At 51.7% G+C, this 17,775-nt stretch overlaps 8 protein-coding genes across 8 annotated transcripts; 4 read left to right on the forward strand and 4 right to left on the reverse strand.

Annotated features, from left to right (window-relative positions):
- Positions 1-3: 3 nt before the first annotated feature.
- Positions 4-1,965, forward strand: BDV59DRAFT_187979 (translation elongation factor Tu). Its single transcript, XM_073691323.1, has 5 exons — positions 4-231; positions 287-315; positions 394-656; positions 725-1,404; positions 1,466-1,965. Exons 1-5 carry the CDS (start codon positions 66-68, stop codon positions 1,645-1,647), a joined length of 1,320 nt encoding a protein of 439 aa, XP_073543497.1. The 5' UTR covers positions 4-65; the 3' UTR covers positions 1,648-1,965.
- An 88-nt stretch (positions 1,966-2,053) lies between these two features.
- sey1 (dynamin-like GTPase SEY1) lies at positions 2,054-5,382 on the forward strand. The gene is made up of 3 exons (XM_073691324.1): positions 2,054-2,518; positions 2,642-4,821; positions 4,872-5,382. Exons 1-3 carry the CDS (start codon positions 2,418-2,420, stop codon positions 5,150-5,152), a joined length of 2,562 nt encoding a protein of 853 aa, XP_073543498.1. The 5' UTR covers positions 2,054-2,417; the 3' UTR covers positions 5,153-5,382.
- A 34-nt stretch (positions 5,383-5,416) lies between these two features.
- On the forward strand, positions 5,417-8,079 carry BDV59DRAFT_196230 (uncharacterized protein; the record flags this gene model as incomplete). Its single annotated transcript, XM_073692686.1, has 4 exons — positions 5,417-5,624; positions 5,718-6,456; positions 6,971-7,079; positions 7,168-8,079. 4 exons carry the CDS (start codon positions 5,417-5,419, stop codon positions 8,077-8,079), a joined length of 1,968 nt encoding a protein of 655 aa, XP_073543499.1.
- A 233-nt stretch (positions 8,080-8,312) lies between these two features.
- BDV59DRAFT_205857 (uncharacterized protein) lies at positions 8,313-8,723 on the reverse strand (the record flags this gene model as incomplete). The annotated part of the gene is made up of 1 exon (XM_073694715.1): positions 8,313-8,723. One exon carries the CDS (start codon positions 8,721-8,723, stop codon positions 8,313-8,315), a length of 411 nt encoding a protein of 136 aa, XP_073543500.1.
- Positions 8,724-9,307: 584 nt separating this feature from the next.
- Positions 9,308-10,971, reverse strand: BDV59DRAFT_210966 (Tannase/feruloyl esterase; the record flags this gene model as incomplete). The annotated part of the gene is made up of 3 exons (XM_073695697.1): positions 9,308-9,795; positions 9,868-10,835; positions 10,917-10,971. 3 exons carry the CDS (start codon positions 10,969-10,971, stop codon positions 9,430-9,432), a joined length of 1,389 nt encoding a protein of 462 aa, XP_073543501.1. The 3' UTR covers positions 9,308-9,429.
- Positions 10,972-10,979: 8 nt separating this feature from the next.
- BDV59DRAFT_187986 (pectate lyase superfamily protein-domain-containing protein) lies at positions 10,980-15,688 on the reverse strand. Its single transcript, XM_073691325.1, has 10 exons — positions 15,566-15,688; positions 14,911-15,496; positions 14,579-14,862; positions 14,432-14,526; positions 13,761-14,359; positions 12,471-13,707; positions 11,952-12,415; positions 11,818-11,885; positions 11,569-11,750; positions 10,980-11,499 (listed from the first exon to the last, which is right to left on the reverse strand). The coding sequence occupies exons 1-10, from the start codon at positions 15,566-15,568 to the stop codon at positions 11,127-11,129; spliced, it is 3,891 nt and encodes a 1,296-aa protein (XP_073543502.1). The 5' UTR covers positions 15,569-15,688; the 3' UTR covers positions 10,980-11,126.
- Positions 15,689-15,946: 258 nt separating this feature from the next.
- Positions 15,947-16,616, forward strand: BDV59DRAFT_135482 (uncharacterized protein). Its single transcript, XM_073687052.1, has 3 exons — positions 15,947-16,236; positions 16,290-16,406; positions 16,463-16,616. The coding sequence occupies exons 1-3, from the start codon at positions 16,087-16,089 to the stop codon at positions 16,565-16,567; spliced, it is 372 nt and encodes a 123-aa protein (XP_073543503.1). The 5' UTR covers positions 15,947-16,086; the 3' UTR covers positions 16,568-16,616.
- BDV59DRAFT_187988 (F-box protein) lies at positions 15,947-17,479 on the reverse strand. Its single transcript, XM_073691326.1, has 3 exons — positions 16,463-17,479; positions 16,290-16,406; positions 15,947-16,236 (listed from the first exon to the last, which is right to left on the reverse strand). The coding sequence occupies exon 1, from the start codon at positions 17,412-17,414 to the stop codon at positions 16,665-16,667; it is 750 nt and encodes a 249-aa protein (XP_073543504.1). The 5' UTR covers positions 17,415-17,479; the 3' UTR covers positions 15,947-16,236; positions 16,290-16,406; positions 16,463-16,664.
- Between the last annotated feature and the right edge of the window lie 296 nt (positions 17,480-17,775).

The raw sequence follows: 17,775 nt of genomic DNA on the forward strand, positions 1-17,775 counted from the left end.
CTTCCCTTCTCCATCGCGTTGTCTCTGGTCGTCTTTCGTCGGTCATTCCTCTCAGGGCAGTCATCATGTCGAGCATCTCCCGAACCGCCAACCTCTTCCTGCGTACCAGCAGATCCTCTCTGCTGCGTCCCCGTGCTGTCAACCCTGTGCAGCATGTTTTCCTCAAAGACAGAGTGGCTGCCCGTGGTATGGCTACGGCTTTCGAGCGGTCCAAGCCTCACGTTAACATCGGTACGTCGGGTTTCTCTGATGCAATGCGTCTTACACATCACTAATTGCCATCCAGGTACCATCGGTCACGTCGATCACGGCAAGGTACGTCGCAATTCGCGTCCCACTGCATCTCAACTTGTATCCGAAGTAGTCCGGCATCCGCTAACAGAGCCCTCCCAGACCACCCTGACTGCCGCCATCACCAAGCACCAGGCCTCCAAGGGCCTCGCAAACTTCCTCGAGTATGGTGCCATTGACAAGGCTCCTGAGGAGCGTAAGCGTGGTATCACCATCTCCACCGCTCACATCGAGTTCTCCACCAACGACCGTCACTATGCCCATGTCGACTGCCCCGGTCACGCCGATTACATTAAGAACATGATCACTGGTGCCGCCAACATGGATGGTGCCATTGTTGTCGTTGCCGCTTCCGATGGCCAGATGTACGCTCCACCCAGATTCCACATAGACAACGCATCAGGGGCGGATGGCTGACTTCTTTCACAAACAGGCCTCAGACCCGTGAGCACTTGCTGTTGGCCCGCCAGGTCGGTGTCCAGAAGATCGTTGTCTTCGTCAACAAGGTGGATGCCGTCGAGGACCCGGAGATGTTGGAGCTCGTTGAGCTGGAAATGCGCGAGCTTCTCACCAGCTACGGATTCGAGGGTGAAGAGACCCCCATCATCTTTGGCTCTGCTCTCTGCGCACTTGAGGACCGTCGCCCTGAGATCGGCACTGAGAAGATCGACGAGCTCATGAACGCCGTTGACACCTGGATCCCCACCCCCCAGCGTGACCTCGACAAGCCCTTCCTCATGTCCGTCGAGGAGGTCTTTTCCATCGCCGGTCGTGGTACCGTCGCTTCCGGCCGTGTGGAGCGTGGTATCCTGAAGAAGGATAGCGAGGTTGAGATCATCGGTGGCGCCTTCGATGCCACCAAGACCAAGGTCACGGACATTGAGACCTTCAAGAAGTCCTGCGACGAGTCTCGCGCTGGTGACAACTCTGGTCTCCTCTTGCGTGGTATTCGCCGTGAGGACGTTAAGCGTGGTATGGTCATCGCTGCCCCTGGCAGCACCAAGGCCCACGACAAGTTCCTTGTCTCTATGTACGTCCTCACTGAGGCCGAGGGTGGTCGTCGTACCGGATTCGGTACCAACTACCGTCCTCAGGTCTTCATCCGTACTGCTGGTAAGTTGCCCCTGTCGTGAGCTTGTATAGTATCAGACAGTATTTCTAACCCGCCATACAGATGAGGCTGCTGACCTCAGCTTCCCCGACAACGATGACTCCCGCCGTGTCATGCCCGGTGACAACATCGAGATGGTCCTGAAGACCCACCGCCCTGTTGCTGCCGAGGCTGGCCAGCGTTTCAACATCCGTGAGGGTGGCCGTACCGTTGCTACTGGTCTTGTCACCCGTGTCATGGACTAAATCACCAGCTCCCCATAACGGCTGGTCTGTACTATGAAAAATTCTCTCTTGGTCATGTTCTGGGTTTTATGTTTGCACGTTCTTGCAGCGCGGGAATCAGCGAGGGGATCCGAGAACCGTTGAAGCACCAAGACGGTCGCCTACTCCGGAGTTCTTGGGTCATGTCGATGCACCTGTATTGTATTCCAACATGTAGACTTGTTTGTCTCGTCTCCCCTCTTCTTTAATTCTATGTATGTCGTTAAATATGAAACGGATGGTTATAATGAGTGGTACCTGAAGTATACGTACCTGGTGAAATCTGCAATTGATCATGCTTATCATAACATCCATGGGTCTGACTACCCATCCACATCGGGGAATCTCCACACCATACTCGATCGGGAGTGTGCGTCACGGGACGCTAGCCCGGATCCGTGTGGTGGCCTGAATTCTCAGGCGAAGGCGCGTGCCCCGGACAACCAAACAACTCCTGGCCACAAGATCCCAGCCGACCTCGGGCTTCGTTCACTCCAGACCGTGTGCGCCAGTCTTGTGATTTCGTCTCTTCCACCGATTGCCTCCTCTCACCTTCACCCTCACTATATGTAGTTGTCCTCCGTGTCCGCTCAACAACCTATCGTCCCGCATCCCTCCTCCCCCTCTCGCCACTCCCTCTGACGTTATCCCTTCGTGTACTCTCCGCAGTCCTCGAGTTCCTCACGGCCGTAACTCCGCCGGAAGACCATTACCACCTGTTATAGACGGGTACCAACCAGGCGAGTTCTGTCATGGCTACAAATGGGCATTTCGCCTCCCTTGGGGGCGATAGCAGCGATAAGACGGCCTATGAGCATGGTGTACAAGTGATCGATGAGTCCAAGGAATTCAAGTATGCTCTCACCCGTTCTTTTCTCTCTGCACAACCGATATATGTGGCACGACAGGCCGCCGTGTGTGGCCGAATACCAGCTGTATAGCTCAAGGAGCTCGATGGCTAACATGGACGGTCTAGTCCCAACCTGTCCAAGTACCTCAGTATCGAAGATGTCACGCCTGCCGGTTTCAACTACCACCTCATCTCCGTGTTTGGCTCCCAGTCAACTGGCAAATCAACACTCCTGAACCATCTCTTTGGCACCCATTTCTCCGTTATGTCCGAGTTGGAGCGGCGTCAGACGACCAAGGGCATCTGGCTGTCCAAGAACAAGAACAACGACACTTCCATGGCTAGCAATATTCTCGTGATGGATGTTGAGGGTACCGACGGCCGTGAGAGAGGAGAAGATCAGGATTTTGAGCGCAAAAGTGCTCTCTTCGCCCTAGCCACGAGTGAGGTTCTCATTGTGAACATCTGGGAGCACCAGGTGGGGTTGTACCAAGGTGCAAACATGGGGCTCCTGAAGACCGTGTTCGAGGTTAATCTGCAATTGTTCTTGAAAGACAAGAACACCACCCACCGATCACTGCTGTTCTTCGTTATTCGTGACTTTGTCGGCATGACGCCCCTCCAGAACCTGCAGAAGACGTTGATGGAAGATATGTCTCGCCTTTGGGATTCGATCTCTAAACCCGCTGGCTTGGAGAGGTCAACTGTGCACGACTATTTCGACTTCCAGTTCTATGGTCTTCCGCACAAGGGCTACCAGCCCGATCAGTTTGTCGCCGAAACGAAGAAGCTCAGCCTTAGATTCCGTGAAGGTCACAAGGACCCCAGCCTAGATGCGCAGAAGGGGGAATTTTCAGATGGGGGCGTTTTCCTCCCCGAGTACCATCGACGAATCCCAGCCGACGGATTTTCACGATACGCGGAGGGCATTTGGGACCAGATCGTCAACAACAAGGATCTGGATCTGCCGACCCAGCAGGAGCTGTTGGCGCAATTCCGCTGTGATGAGATCCTGCGTGAAGTCATGGTAGCTTTCGATGATTCCATTGTCCCTTTCGAGGATAAACAGTCGCAAGCTGCTCGCCTCGGTGAACCGGAGATTCTCGGCGGCTTGGGCGCGGCCATGAGAACTGCGCGGACCAAGGCTGTTAAGAGCTTCGAAACAGAAGCTAGCCGGTATCACAAGGGTGTCTACCAGCGCAAACGAGCCGAGCTCGAAAGCAAAATCGATACGCGTCTGAAGGCTCTTTTCCAGGGTCAGCTCAATGCAACCCACAAGTCTGGAATCAACGAATTCAGTGATGCGGTCACTGCCGCCGTCAAGTCGGGTCAGAAGAAAGGCACCGGCTATGATTTTGCTGAAATCGTCAGCGAAGAGGTGAAAAAGGCCATGGAGAAGTTCGAGGAGGTCGCCCGTACTACCTCAGTGGAGGGAACTCCCTGGAGCGACTACTCTCAAGAGCTGGCGTTGTATGAAAAGGAGCTTTCCGATGTCAGCGCAAGATTGAGACGGGACGAAATGCGCCGTCTCGCTTCCCGCGTTGAGCGATGGGTGCAATCTCGCCTGGGCGAGTCCGTCGGACTGGAGTTCAACGCCCTTGGATCTGGACGGGCTGGCGGGGGTGCACCGGAAAGTGGGGACAAGCCGACTGAGAAGAAGTTCTGGGACCGGGTGTGGAATGTCTTTGTCGAGACGGTCCTCGATGCCGAGCGACGGTTCACCGATCGCGCCAGTAGCTTCGACGCGAGCTTGGAGGAGGTTGATGTCGGACTTTGGCGACTACGAAGAAAGTCCTGGGGCGTTCTCCGCGCGAAGATCGACGAGGAGATGATCGAGGGCAACCTCCTGCTGAAGTTGCGGGAGAACTTTGAAGACAAGTTCCGTTACGATGATGCTGGCGTCCCCAGGATTTGGCGCCCCACAGATGACATTGAAGGGGTGTACACCCGTGCCCGCGAATCGACACTGACTCTGATCCCCCTTCTGTCCAAATTCAAGCTGTCAGAAACTGCTGCACCTCCACCGCTTGATCGTTGGGTTGGACATACACCCAGCTCTGCGACAGCCGCAGACGAGGAAGATCTGCCTCCGATTGGTGGAGTGGACGAAGAGGAGGGCAAGAGTCTGGAAGAAGAGATGACCGTCCTCAGCGATTCCAAGCGCCAGGAGCTCATCGTCCGATTCAAGAAAGCCGCAGATGGAGTGTATGTTGAAGCCAAGCGCAGCGCTATTGGCGGCATGACCCAGGTTCCTTTGTACTTCTATGGTATCCTTCTCGCACTGGGCTGGAACGAGATCGTCGCAGGTGAGTATCCCCAACTATCATGACTGAAACCTTTAGCTAACTTCTTTCAGTTCTCCGGAACCCGGCCTATTTCTTCCTACTCTTTGTGTGCGCCGTGGCGGCATATGTGACCTACCAGCTTAACCTGTGGGGCCCCATCCTGAAGATGACCGAGGCCGCCTCGAACCAAGCTTTAGCGGAGGGCAAAAAACGTCTACGGGAATTCTTGGAGTCGTCCGACACAGGTCGACAGGCCATCGCCATGTCCTCTGGCTCGGAGCAGCATGAGATGTCCCGCCTCAACAAACAGGGGAAAACGGCTGCAAGCGATGAAGATGGAGACGACTTGTAAGCTGGGTAGATACATCCATGTACCTTATGTGTTTGCATGTTATATGTACTGTCATAGCCTGGATACATACATTACTGTGTAAAGAGCCATATCTACGTGCCAACTATGTACCTTGGGATGTAAGGTATCACACCGGGGTTGAGTGATGGCGCATGGTCCGCCTACCGCGACGGACTTGCTCCGATGAGCTCATGCCTTCCCCACCTTTAAAGGCCCTATTAAAGATCCCCGCAGCGCCGTCCACATCACAACTGACACGCCACCATGTCTGCACTCAAGGACTTACCTGCGACGTATGACGATCTTCCCGACAAACGGCGGTACTGGCCAGCCGCCGCAGGCTCCCGTGAGGAGGGCCTGGGTATGTTGCGCCTGCTCACTCCCGAAGTGGTGGCCAACGCCGCGCGAACACAGATATCGACGGGCGAACGCGTGTGCTTGAACTGGGATATCCAAAAGTTAAACCCTCCAGGTATGTAGGGTTGACATCACGGATTGCAGATGAGGGAGGACCTCCTCTAGATAGTCTATTCGCGAAAGTTAAATATTTACCGAGGTTTACTAGGATTTGGCCGCAAGCCATTCGAGCACCGCATCAAATGGGTCATGGAAGGGGTTGCCTTCGACGATGAATATCATTTCAACCCGCAGCAATCTTCCCAATGGGACGGGTTCCGGCATCACAACGCCCCGGCCCCGACCCCGGAGGACCAAAACCGCCGGGTATTCTACGGCGGCACGACTGCAGAGGAGATCCAAGACGCAAACTCGCACCGCATCGGTGTTGGTCACTGGGCGTCGAAGGGAATTGCCGGGCGTGGCGTGTTAATCGACTACGTCTCGTGGGCGGAGAAACGGGGCATCAACGTTGATGGGCTGAGCCAGCACGCCGTCTCCCTGGACGATGTGCATGCGATTGCGCGGGAGTGCCACATCGACTTCCAACCGGGTGACATCTTCTTCCTCCGTGTCGGTCTGACGAAGACCTGGGATGCGATGAGCGAGGAGCAGAAACGGGCGTATAGCCAGCAGTCCATGCCGACGCACGCGGGCATCGAACAGAGCGAACGCGTGGTCCGTTTCATGTGGGATAACCATTTCGCAGCTGTCGCGTCTGACGCCGTCAGCTTCGAGGTGTTCCCCCCGTTGAACCCGGAGTTCGATCTGCATCATCACCTGCTGGCGGGCTGGGGAGTCCCCATCGGGGAGATGTTCGACCTGGAAGAGCTGGCAGCCACCTGTCAGCGTCTGGGACGGTGGACGTTCTTCGTGTCGAGTAGTCCGCTGAACTGTGCGCGAGGAGTGTCGAGCCCGCCCAACTGCATGGCACTCTTCTAGAGGCTCATATATAGGACGATTCTTCGTCGATCATAGCGGAAATGTAGGTCCATTAATGTTCATTGTGATATGCATAATCCACCCTGTGCAGTGCATTAGATAAGATATCACACGTGAAGCGGGATTGCCTCGGTCCATCATCCCCAACACTTTCGCGTCTTCAACATTTCCACTCGCTTGCGTCTTATTGCGTCGTTCAGAGGCATCCCCCGCCCTCGATTTCTCTCCGTATGGGCCTCCGTGGGGTCGCGTGGTTGTCATTCATTTAGGTTGTTGCGTGTCGTTCAGCTGTGTCTGCGAACCGCTTCGAACGCACTCCGAACGCTTGGGACGACCTCTCCTTATCTCCCTATACTTGACCTTCCCTTTCTCATTCTCCTTCAAGGAGTCTAATAGAATCCATTATCCCACCTTGATCGCTCTTAAATCGCCTTGTAAGATTCGACGGACGACGATGGCTCTCCCCGATTCCCTCCGCAGTGAGACTCTGCGCGAGTTGCTCTCAATCGCATCATCGTTCCTGTCATGGAAGAGCCTAGCAATCTTGCTGGCAATCATTAACCTCAAGAACCTTCCATTCGTTTGGCACGTAAGTTCCCGGCGACCATGGATGCATGCGCAATCGTAGCGACGCCACCGAACACCCAAAGACACAGGGGTAACTAACCTTAACTCAGATGCGCCTCTTTCATCATTTCTTCTGGAACATCCGATGGAAACCAAACTACCCATACTTCCCCAAGGGCAAGCGCCTGGTCACCCACACGGGCAAGCCAACCCATCCCATTTTCGTATCTTACAGCGTTACCTCGCGCACGCCCATCACGGAGACCGACTACAATCTGCACAAGTCAAACAGCACATATTTCTCAGATCTGGACGTAGCGCGCACAGCGCTCGTCACGCGGATTTACAGTCCCGGCGCGGGGCTCATCAGCAAAGAACTCGACGCCGAGTTTCTCGAGGCCAGTCGGAAGGAGGGTAAGAAACCGCCCGCGCGCAAGTCGCTGTACGTCGCGCTCGGCTCGGTGTATTGCAGCTTCAAGCGCGAGATTAAGCCCTTTGAGCTGTACGAGATGGAGTCCAAGGTCATCGCCTGGGACAAGAAGTGGATGTATGTCTTGACGTTCTTCGTGCGGCCTGCCACCCGCACCGGTGGCCAGCGCACCCTCTTTGCCTCTGCCATTAGCAAGTACGTCGTCAAGAAGGGCCGCCTGACCATCGCCCCTGAGCGTGTGCTGCGCTCTAGCGGCTTCCTCCCGCCTCGTCCGGAGGGTGCGGCTTCAGATTCGTCTGCGACGCTTGTCGATTCAACGGATGTGTCGGGCTCTGCGACCCCTGCTGGCGAGGGGATCACTGCGACGGCTTCGGGCGTCGATGGGTCGTTGGTCCGTCAGGTGCTGAAGATGGAGGATAGCGACCTCCCTGGAAAGGAGAAGTTGGAGGCGGAAAAGAAGGCTAATTCGGACTCGTGGGATGCGCAGGAATGGACGTGGGAGAAGATCGAAGAAGAGAGACTACGCGGCTTGAAGCTGGTTGAGGGATACGCTAATCTGGATACTACTCTGATTGAGGAGTGGGAGCGGTGATCCCTTGTGTGATACCTGGTTACGTGTAGATAGACTCGGAATTTATATACATAATGCAAGATTTATAGAACGGGCACAAGATGAGTTTCCACAGATTAACGTAGTTAAAGCATTGTTATGCGCAACAACTTTCGACAGCGCATTGAAGAACAACACAGTACAGATATACATGAATTGGACGATCCCACATCGCAACGCGACATACATCCTCCCCCCCGAGAACGGTTGATTGTTTAGGACTCCCTCTTAAGTGTTCTCATCCTCCAGGACTTGAATCCAGACTTGTCGCTGTATTCTTCGGTTCCGAGTTTTCCGATCGTCACGGCTTCAGGAAACAGTTGCGGCCGGTACTGGAAACAGCTCCAATCAAAGATAGTGGAAGCCGAATGTCCTTCGCAGTTCTTGTTAAAGTAGGCTTCAAAGATCATATCTTTCGGTACTGTTGCCCCTACTGCCATCATCGGTTTGTCAGCACCAAAGTTTTGGCACCCAGAATCGTCTGTTGAGTCCCCGACAGTGTAGATGAGGTGTTGACACCACTCCTCGTCGTATCCTGATACATCCCACACTTTGCTGTCGTCCGTGCAGGTTAAGGTGACAGTAGCCATGCTGGCGAGAAGGGTCATGATAAAGAGAAAGCGCATGATGAGTTCAGTTGATGTGGGATATCCTAGAGGATTGCGCATGCGAGACGGCTCGTTTATCCAAGCTATGTATGACAGCAAACTGAGATTCAGGGAGAGTTATTCTCCTTTTTATGTCCCGCTTTTACGGACATGTGGCGCTGAGGAAAGCGTGGTCTTGAGGCTATACGGCCGTGGATCGCAGTCATCAAGGATTTATTGTCGATAACATTTTTTTATGAACCAGGAACTCCCTGCGCATCTAGCATCATTAGATCTATTTTCAGACTCTAGAGGAATTAATTTTGTATTCTCGCACGGCTTGCATACGAGTAGTTCAAGGATTATAGACTGCTTTGTATGGATGTGTCAAGATGTATACCTATTTCGTGCCACAATACCAGAGAATATATTAAATTGATGGTGGCTTTTACCTAAATACTTCACAACGAATTATTTAAAGGTGAAATTTGCACAGTGATAAAGAAGAAGTTTCCTATAATAAGGCAGTGAAGCTGTATAGATACTATAATTTCCGCTTTGGTACATGAATAAGGCTGCCTATGGGTCTTATTAAAAATCTCCACATGATTTCCACATTATTTATAGAATCTTGAATTACAACTCAAAGGAACCCTGAATTACATGCAAATATGCTATGAAATCATTTGAACCACCGTGTCCCGAGTTGTGTGAGCATCGCCGACAACATGGGTGCACTCCTTGCTCATCTACATGCAAAGCTGTCAGCAAGATTCACGACGCCACCCACATATACCATTTGTTTAGGATATCGACACCAATTCCGTGTTGTTTCAGTCCCATCTGGATTTACTCTACGAGCAAAGAGCACATTGGGGGGCCTTTTGTTTTCAACCCAATCAACCAATGCGCCGAAATCATCAACCACTTGCGGTCCGCTTCCTCCATGACAGTGGCCAACACCAGGGGCAAAGAAAAGTCGGTAGAAATCATCCACAGCTTTAAATCCCCCAAGAGTCTGTTCAACTTTATCTCGGTAACGTAAAACACCAGACGGTGGGATGGTGTCGTCTGCTGCACCGACCCAAGTGAGCAACTTCCCTCCAGCCCGCTGGAAACCGGAGAGGTCTAGTTGTTCATCCCCGAAAACTCAACCTAATCCAGAGGTGGATGTGTTAAACACCATAAGCCAGTCATCGTAGGTCATTTCCGACAAGTCATAGCTAGCGTTTCTCAAAATCATGTACTTAATATTACCTTCGGCCACGGAGAACGGCTGCGGAATCCACGTTGAACCAGTATAGACAGTTCTGGCGAGAAAACCAAAAGAGGCGCCTGGGGGCACTCCATACCAGAGACGCTTCCCATCTGGACCTCGTGGTCCGTCCAAGATCTTTGAAACGACTGCCGTGCGTGAGGTGGTGATGGTGACATTGGATGATGAAACGGGACATGGAACAGCCATTCCAACAAGCGCCATCGTATCAAAGAAGCAATTTTCCAATAGATTGTAATCTGATATCAGCCCATCGGTAGCCGCGTCCAGCGGATCACATTGGGCCGTAATGGCCTTCTGGTATGCTTCCAGGACGCAGTAAGGCGGTACCACATGATCATTATACATCACAACTGGTGGCCACATAGCTGCTGGTGTATAGTAGACACCGCTGACAGCGGGTGCATTCGCCATAATTCCGTCAAAGTCCTCAGGGTATTTAGCTGCGGCTGCGTACCCCTGACGGCCGCCTTGGGAACATCCCGTGAAATACGAATAGGTGGGGTGCTGTCCGTAGAATTGAGCAATAATTGATCTGGACACGACAGCCATGTCGTGGACTGATCGCCAAGCTAATTTGAATATGAGTGGCTCATTTAGGGATCCGTCAGGCTTCAAGGCCCATATGCCATCCCCCGGATCTACTGTATGCTTCAACGAGAGACCGCCATCTGTTGTTGACACGGCATAGCCTTGTGCAACAGGCTCATGCAATGCTGGTTCCCCGAGGCCGGCAGCTAGGCCTCCTCCTCCCGTAGCCATGTAGCGACCATTCCACGAACTAAGCGGTAACCAAAGGGCGATGTAGGCGCTGTCATTTCCCCCGGGATGAAGCAATGTGAGAGATACATTACAGAAATCCAGCGTCTGACTACCTATCGGGAAATCGTACACAGAGTTCGCAGTCATATGTGATATGGTTACTCCCGGTATCTCTGGAGGCGTAAAGTCAGCACATACGGAGGACACATAGTCCTCTAAGAGGGAAGCTCTGGAATGTTCAATATCCATTCTTGATTGGGACAAAAGCCGTAACGTGGGCTATTCATGTCTATTTAGGTAGGAAGAATATTACATTCGGGGAATTTCCGAAAGGTTTGACCCTTCCGATTATATACACCTATTCATAAGGGCGATGGCTTGTCTGACCATTTGTACTATATAAATCAGGGCACTGCACAAACTTCTGGATGATCCGGTGAGGTCAAGCAGAGTGACTGCGCCAGCAATCCAAAAGGCTGGAACGGTCCTGCAGCGACGGCAGTCTTGTCGCTACCTGCACATTGATTCGCAGCAGTGATCGCGAAGTTGCGCATAACTTGCCCCGAAATGACTGAATAACCGGGGAATGAATCTCCAAACAGATGGGATTTGTCGGAGATCACAAATGCGCAGCTGTTGAACTGGTAGACTAGACACCAGTTATTGGTGATGATGCCTTCATTGTTTGTGGTAGTCCCACTGCGGATACAGTTGGTCGAGGGATCGTTCGTGGTAATGGTCGTTGTCTCGGTGAGCAGCTGACCTTGGACAATGCCACTGTCGAGGGGTTTGATGTCAGACACTCATATGGGGAATGGATATGTAGGACAGTAGGACAGTGCTGACCTATTATATGAGAACAGACAATCTACCATCCTATCCGCGCCGGCGGCACTATCTGATCCACAGGTGATGTCGCCGTTGATATTATCGGGGATAATGAGAGGAATGGATGACGAGCCTCCATCACCCGATCCTGAAGATCCCGCTGGGTCGGGAATGGGCGTGCCTCCGCAGGCTTGACTGGCCTAGATAAGCTCATACTATTAGCTACTGCTTGAAAGTGCTCATCAACAACCCCAGAGAAGTACATGCCCGAATCTCGATATGGACATTAATAGAGGAGGTGCCTCCAGGGACGGTTGCAGTAAGTTGGATACTTGCTACATGTGCATCATGCATTAGTGAAGCCTGTAAATCGCTTTATAATCGAAGGAAGATATACTTACTCGGTAGCGGATTGGTCGGGATATCAAAATCAATAAATGTGCCCGTGCTAGTCGGGTTAGAGTGGGACGGCGAAAACGACACGCTCCACCCTGTCGATGAGACAGAGTATGCTTGCATGGTTGCGCCATCCAAGGTGTACCCGTAGCTACCAAATCCCAACAGGTTAAAGAGATCGATGTTGACAGACGTCTGCCCGGAAGCAATAGCAATAGTCCAGGTGTTTGAATAGCTTTGTATAGTACCGCTCCACTGACAAGTTCCTCCAGTCTCTCCAGTTTCTTGGCCCCAATCCGGGACGTCGGATGCATCTGGATAACTCGTTATGGACATCGGAAATAGTTCACCACAGTCACTTTCGTTCTGCTGCTCGTCCCCGGCATCGTCGTCTCCAGCAATTGGAGGGACGAGGGGTGGGGGACCCCCGACAGGGAGTGGTGGGCCTGGAAGAACTATGATCGGAGGCCTATGATATGGTTAATACTGAATATAAACTGAGAGGATTTGGGCGGGAGCCATACAATATCGGTGGCCAGTCATCATCAGAGCAGAATTGCATGCAGTTAGGGATCAGGGTAGTTGGAATTGGTTCCGGGATAGGGGGTGGTTGAATCGGAGGTTCTCCTCCTGGCCAGTTACCATCAGTTGGGACCATAAGGGGCACAGTTATGCTTGGGCTGGGAACGATTATAGGAGTCACTGTCTGGCCTGTGGGCACCACAATGCTAATGGATTGCACCGACAACCCCGGGGTTTCGATCACCGGTGGAGTGACCACCACTTGTGTGCCAGATACCGTAGTCGTATACGGAGGAGGCTGAATGGGTCTAATAGGAGTCGGCGGCGGCTGGATCACACACGGAATATTGCACGACACTGTTGGCTCTGAAACGGACCATATCCAAGGGGGTAAGGGTATAATAGATGAGGGGCTGTCCAACTGGCCCGTGGTGTCTAGTCCAGTCCAGCCTACGATCGTGCCCAGAAAACCATCCATGTTTTGCAGGGCCAGAACATCGGCCGTGCTACTGCCCTGGATCATGGAGTAGACCCCTTTTGTGTAAAGATTGACAATGAAGATGTTATCGCTGTTGACGACGCGAGAGATACGCTCCTGGCAGGCCTCCAGGCTCAAGCATGCCTGCGAGTACCACTGGAACCAACTGTAGAAGCCAGCGCCGTAGATCATAACATTGGAGGAGCCAATAATCTCCATTCCCCATGCGTAAGCACAGGTTGCAGAGTCTGGACTGCAGTAGGTAAACGTGGGGTCGTCTGGCAATGCATAGGCCCCAGTGAAGGGAGCAGGAGCTTTGGGGTTGGGCTGGTAATATGGAGTCTCCGTCTGTAGTGTGGCAGCGAAGAGGTTCTGCGCATGGTAAAAACGGTACTGATAAAGAGTGCAGTGCTCCGACCCGGTGCCCCATAGCCATACCGGACCTTGGGATTCGATTAGAAGGCACCGGGCAGCATATACAGAGACCTGACTCTGTGCCGGGATGTCCAAGTCATGATCTGCCGTCCAGACCCAGACATTCCCCAAATATAGGGATGCTGAAGAGGTTATATGAAACAGTGTGGTGGCAGCGATACAGTTAGGGTCTGCATCGACCTGGGACCATGGGCAATCCTGATATTGCAAATTACTCCCTGCAGCACCTCCCACGCGGAAGTGGGCATCCCACATGCCTGCAGATCCCTGTGATGCCTGAGCCAAGTTCCACTCCATGAGAATGGCACCCGCCGTCGGTCCTTGCACTGTGTTGTGTTAGCATAGCGTCTAGACAGAATGGGTTCAGAAAGTTCCTTACCAGTGAACAGCATATCAGATATTTCGACATCACCAGTCTGGCCTGATGTTCCCACCTGGACCATCACCTTCGGATTTGATATGTCGGCAAATTTATCGCCGTAGCCCATAATCTCACTCCAAGCTTCACCGACAATCTTGGTTCCCGGGGGAATGAAAATGGTATCTGAAACCATATAAGTGCCGTGAGGAAAGTAAATAATTGAACCTCCTGCAGCAGAAGCGAGGACGCTATTTATAGCAGTGGTGTCGTCACTCTGCCCATTTCCAGCAGCTCCGGCCGCCCTGACATCGATAAAACCGCCAATACCCACAGCTTCATATTGAGGTTTCGAACGTGCAAACCAGCCACTTGATGTACGCAGCGATGACGATGCCGCAGCTTTTGCAGATGGTGAGTATGCTCCATTGAGGAAAGTCTCGGTTAGGGTTTCGCCGTTCATTATGTAGTTATTCCCGTTTCCATAGTTATCAATGAGCATATCACCGCCCTGGAGAACTGTTGGCCCACCAGAATATCCGACGGCAATTGGAGCATTATTCAATTGCACATTTTCTAGCATAATGTTGGTTTTACCAGATGTCAAAATGGCAATAGGCCTGCTTGGAGTTAGACTTGGTTCAAATAAAAGCTTCGGACACTGGCCTTAGACAGGGGCCTCAGAAACATACACGTTAGTAAACACAGAGTCAAGAACCGCAATTGCCGCAACACCTTGGTTGTGCTCTGCAGTCGCACTGGTAAGCGCTGTTACGTTAATACCGATCTATGCGATACCTCAGCTGTGAACAGTGAAGGGGCGTTATGCTCTGTCTTACCTGACATAAAAGGATATCTAATCCATGCCACGTCCAACCCCAATCCCAGATCATTTCGATAGCTTGGACACAATTTCGAAATTTCAGGTTGCGGGAGGTGAATTGCTGACTTCCACACCACATACCAATAGCACCTCCGGTGAATGTCAAGTCACCCAGGTATCCACCAGATCCATTTTCCATGAAGATTCCCACATGTGTCGTTCCATCCGCCTGGCTCATGACGAACTGAACATTCTCAATGCTTGTGGCCTGGCCAACTTGCCAATGAATACCCGTTGGTGCTGAGACTGGTCAGTAACCGTGCTCCAGAAAAGTGGCCTTTGCCATACCGAAACCATCGGGAGTGACCGTGGGACACTCCGATATATCAATAATAAAATTGCGCACCTGTCTATAGAAGTTGCTTTGAGGTACATACCACTCCGCGCCGGATGCACCAGGAATATACACATTTGACGAGATGACACCAATCCCAGCAAAACCGGGGGCAGCCTTCAACGTAGGCAAGGCATTGGGATTACCCACAAATTGGGTATAGTAGTATTGGATCAAGGGAGCAGAAACAAGGTAGGTGCCAGATGGGAAATAGACCACACCTGGAGTTGTAGATGACGAGCCACATGTCTCCCCACATCGGTTGCCATCAGTTATGGCAGCATTGATGGCATCGGTGTCATCGGTAACACCATCTCCTACGGCACCGTAGTCCTTCACATTTCGGAAGACTTGGTAATTGGACTCTCCAAAGGCTGAAATACCATGGCTTGCGGACTCATACCAGTATCCTCCATCCTGGCGGGTTTGTAGATGGGACGTGTTGCTTCCAATTGGAATAGAGGCCGACACAGGCCATTTCTGAACTTGAGTCCGATCATAAGGGATAGACTGTTCGAGGGGCCAAGAGAAAACTATGACCTGGAAAAACGATAGAAGACAGGTCAAGAGAATTCCTCTATAAGCTCCATTCATGGCCAACACGCATACCATCTTCTGAGGGCAAAATGGGTGAATGGAAGATGTCTCTCTATCAAGTACCCATAAAGAAGCATATGTGATGGTGAGCGTAATACTATAACTACATCATCTTCTTACGGGAAGATGTGCAGGAGGCCGTTCACATCTGTAGGTAGATCGTCTCGTCGCCTCCAATTTCCAAATATACTGTATGGCCAGGATTGCCTTGGCCCGGAAATTAGATGGCGTCCCTCATCTGAATCATGACCCACAGAAGTCAAATATCCGCCACGCTAATGCAGGAGGTCTCGTGGCTAGCGGGCAGAGTATAGCAGAGGGGTATGTGATGCTGTTTGCATGTTTTAGTCTCCTCCTTAGTCTTCAAGCTAAGTTCTCCGAAATCATTGTATCAGTATCTCGTCATGCTATAGAAGCTGTATTTTAAAATTTATCCGAGTCCATACCCTGATCCTATAAGCATCAAACCCGCTTTTCACCTTCAACTCCCACACCAATCGTCAACTCAAACCAAACAGAAGATATTCATAAATATGGCTCGCACTTTTCCTATTTTCTTGTTGGGCCTTCTTACAATGACTTCAGTCGAGTCTGCTCGCGCCCCTCAGTTTCCAGGCCAACAAGCTCCCCTTACCCAGGGCAGGGTTGCTGGTAATAGCTTCCAAGGTCAATTTGCAACGGGGGTAGGTGAACCCCCTACTATCATGTGAGCGAAGTAGCGTCTGATTTTAAACAGGGTCCGCATTCACAGCTCGGTCGCCAGGCTCCGGTGGTGACTGCACCCAGAATCAGTAACAAGGCGCATCTAGTCAGAGTCGGAAAGAAGGACGACCTTGGCATTGCACTTGAACGGGTTTGTATTCCCCCGTCATCTACTTTTTATTACAGGCCTGGACTAATGTCCTACAGCCATATGAGGTCTTGTTCGGCCATCCGGGGGTGAACGGTCACAATTATCGCAATGCTGTGTATACTAGCCTGGATAAGTTTAACTCCACGGTCTTACACGCTTAGATACACGTGGAGTAGGAGATTATAGCAACGTCCGTTGAGAAATGTATTTTTAGGGTTATTATTTACTCATAAAACCCTTGCAGGTCCAAAAATGATATCAGAAGTTGATAAATGTCACATCGACGGTCACCTCAGGCTCCCAAATCTCAAAGCGTGCAAGTATTTCACCGCTGCTGTTTCTTTCAAAATGCGGACGAAGATAAGACTGTAGAGTATGCTTCTCCTCTAGGTAATGCAGCCGAAGGCCGTAAAGCATATCAAGAACAGTAATTCCCGTGCATTCCCGGCCTGCATTATGTGGAAACTCGCGTACGCACAGAACTAATGGCAAGGGTCTTTCGCTATCGGATAGTTCTGCATCGCTATTGCCCTCATCTTCGAAAGACTGGCCTGGATCGCTCTGGTGACAGGTCATGCACAATCCCGGTAGGCTGGGTTCTTCCTGATAAATAGTCCCATGAATGATTGAAAGTCTAGATGCAGGGGGCCAAGTCAGATACTGGTCCCTCCATGAGGCATTTTCATGGGCTATTGCTCGCAAGATCGGGTCGGTTTCGACGGCACGAAATTGGGGCGTATTTACCAGAGTCAGGTCGAGGCTAGGAAACCAGCGCAGGCGATTGATAACAAATGTATTCAGCTTCGGGGGATTTGTGGAAGTATGTCTGCCGAATGCTGTGTTGGTAAAAGTGGTGGCGCATAGGTTGGGCGCCTTTCGGATAAGCGAACACCACGACCGGGACACACGCTGTAGTTGAAGTAATTTCCCTTGTGGCAGATAATTCAATATCAAGGATAGCAGCTCAGGGGTCTGGAGCACCCACGATGTAGCCGTGGGGGTTTCCATGACTGCCTGGATCGGGATGGTGGAGGAGATGAAGTGCCAGTGCAGCAGGACGAAAGGAACTGCACATGAATTAAATGTTTGGCACAACACTAATAATTGGTTAGCAGAGGGTTTCAACGCTAGGGGCGTCCCTAAATCTAGAGACTGCAGCATAGCGGGTCCAATTTAGTAGGGACCAAGTTCCACCTATCTTGTCTCTTTGCCCCTGTCTAGTAAATGTTCGGCCATTTCGACAAGAGCAATAATACCCGAAGAACATCGGTCTTCGAAGGGCTAGTGATACAACTAACGTCCTAGGATTAATCAAGTCTATGCTAGGTATGGAATGGTAGTCAGGGGCCTATTCTGTTAGATATAGTAG

Source organism: Aspergillus ambiguus, assembly GCF_047715705.1.
Source record: "Aspergillus ambiguus strain CBS 117.58 unplaced genomic scaffold BDV59scaffold_51, whole genome shotgun sequence".
Classification (NCBI taxonomy): Eukaryota; Fungi; Ascomycota; class Eurotiomycetes; order Eurotiales; family Aspergillaceae; genus Aspergillus; species Aspergillus ambiguus.

Coding starts and splice junctions, on each gene's coding strand:
- BDV59DRAFT_187979 (XM_073691323.1), top strand. CDS start 66: ATGTCGAGCATCTCCCGAACCGCCAACCTCTTCCTGCGTACCAGCAGA. Junction 657..724: donor GCCGCTTCCGATGGCCAGAT/GTACGCTCCACC, acceptor TTTCACAAACAG/GCCTCAGACCCGTGAGCACT. Junction 1,405..1,465: donor GGTCTTCATCCGTACTGCTG/GTAAGTTGCCCC, acceptor CCCGCCATACAG/ATGAGGCTGCTGACCTCAGC.
- sey1 (XM_073691324.1), top strand. CDS start 2,418: ATGGCTACAAATGGGCATTTCGCCTCCCTTGGGGGCGATAGCAGCGAT. Junction 2,519..2,641: donor GATGAGTCCAAGGAATTCAA/GTATGCTCTCAC, acceptor TGGACGGTCTAG/TCCCAACCTGTCCAAGTACC. Junction 4,822..4,871: donor CTGGAACGAGATCGTCGCAG/GTGAGTATCCCC, acceptor AACTTCTTTCAG/TTCTCCGGAACCCGGCCTAT.
- BDV59DRAFT_187986 (XM_073691325.1), bottom strand. Junction 14,863..14,910: donor GGTCACTCCCGATGGTTTCG/GTATGGCAAAGG, acceptor GACCAGTCTCAG/CACCAACGGGTATTCATTGG. Junction 11,500..11,568: donor TGTCTGTTCTCATATAATAG/GTCAGCACTGTC, acceptor ACCCCTCGACAG/TGGCATTGTCCAAGGTCAGC.
- BDV59DRAFT_135482 (XM_073687052.1), top strand. CDS start 16,087: ATGGCTCGCACTTTTCCTATTTTCTTGTTGGGCCTTCTTACAATGACT. Junction 16,237..16,289: donor AAGGTCAATTTGCAACGGGG/GTAGGTGAACCC, acceptor GATTTTAAACAG/GGTCCGCATTCACAGCTCGG. Junction 16,407..16,462: donor TTGGCATTGCACTTGAACGG/GTTTGTATTCCC, acceptor AATGTCCTACAG/CCATATGAGGTCTTGTTCGG.
- BDV59DRAFT_187988 (XM_073691326.1), bottom strand. CDS start 17,414: ATGGAAACCCCCACGGCTACATCGTGGGTGCTCCAGACCCCTGAGCTG.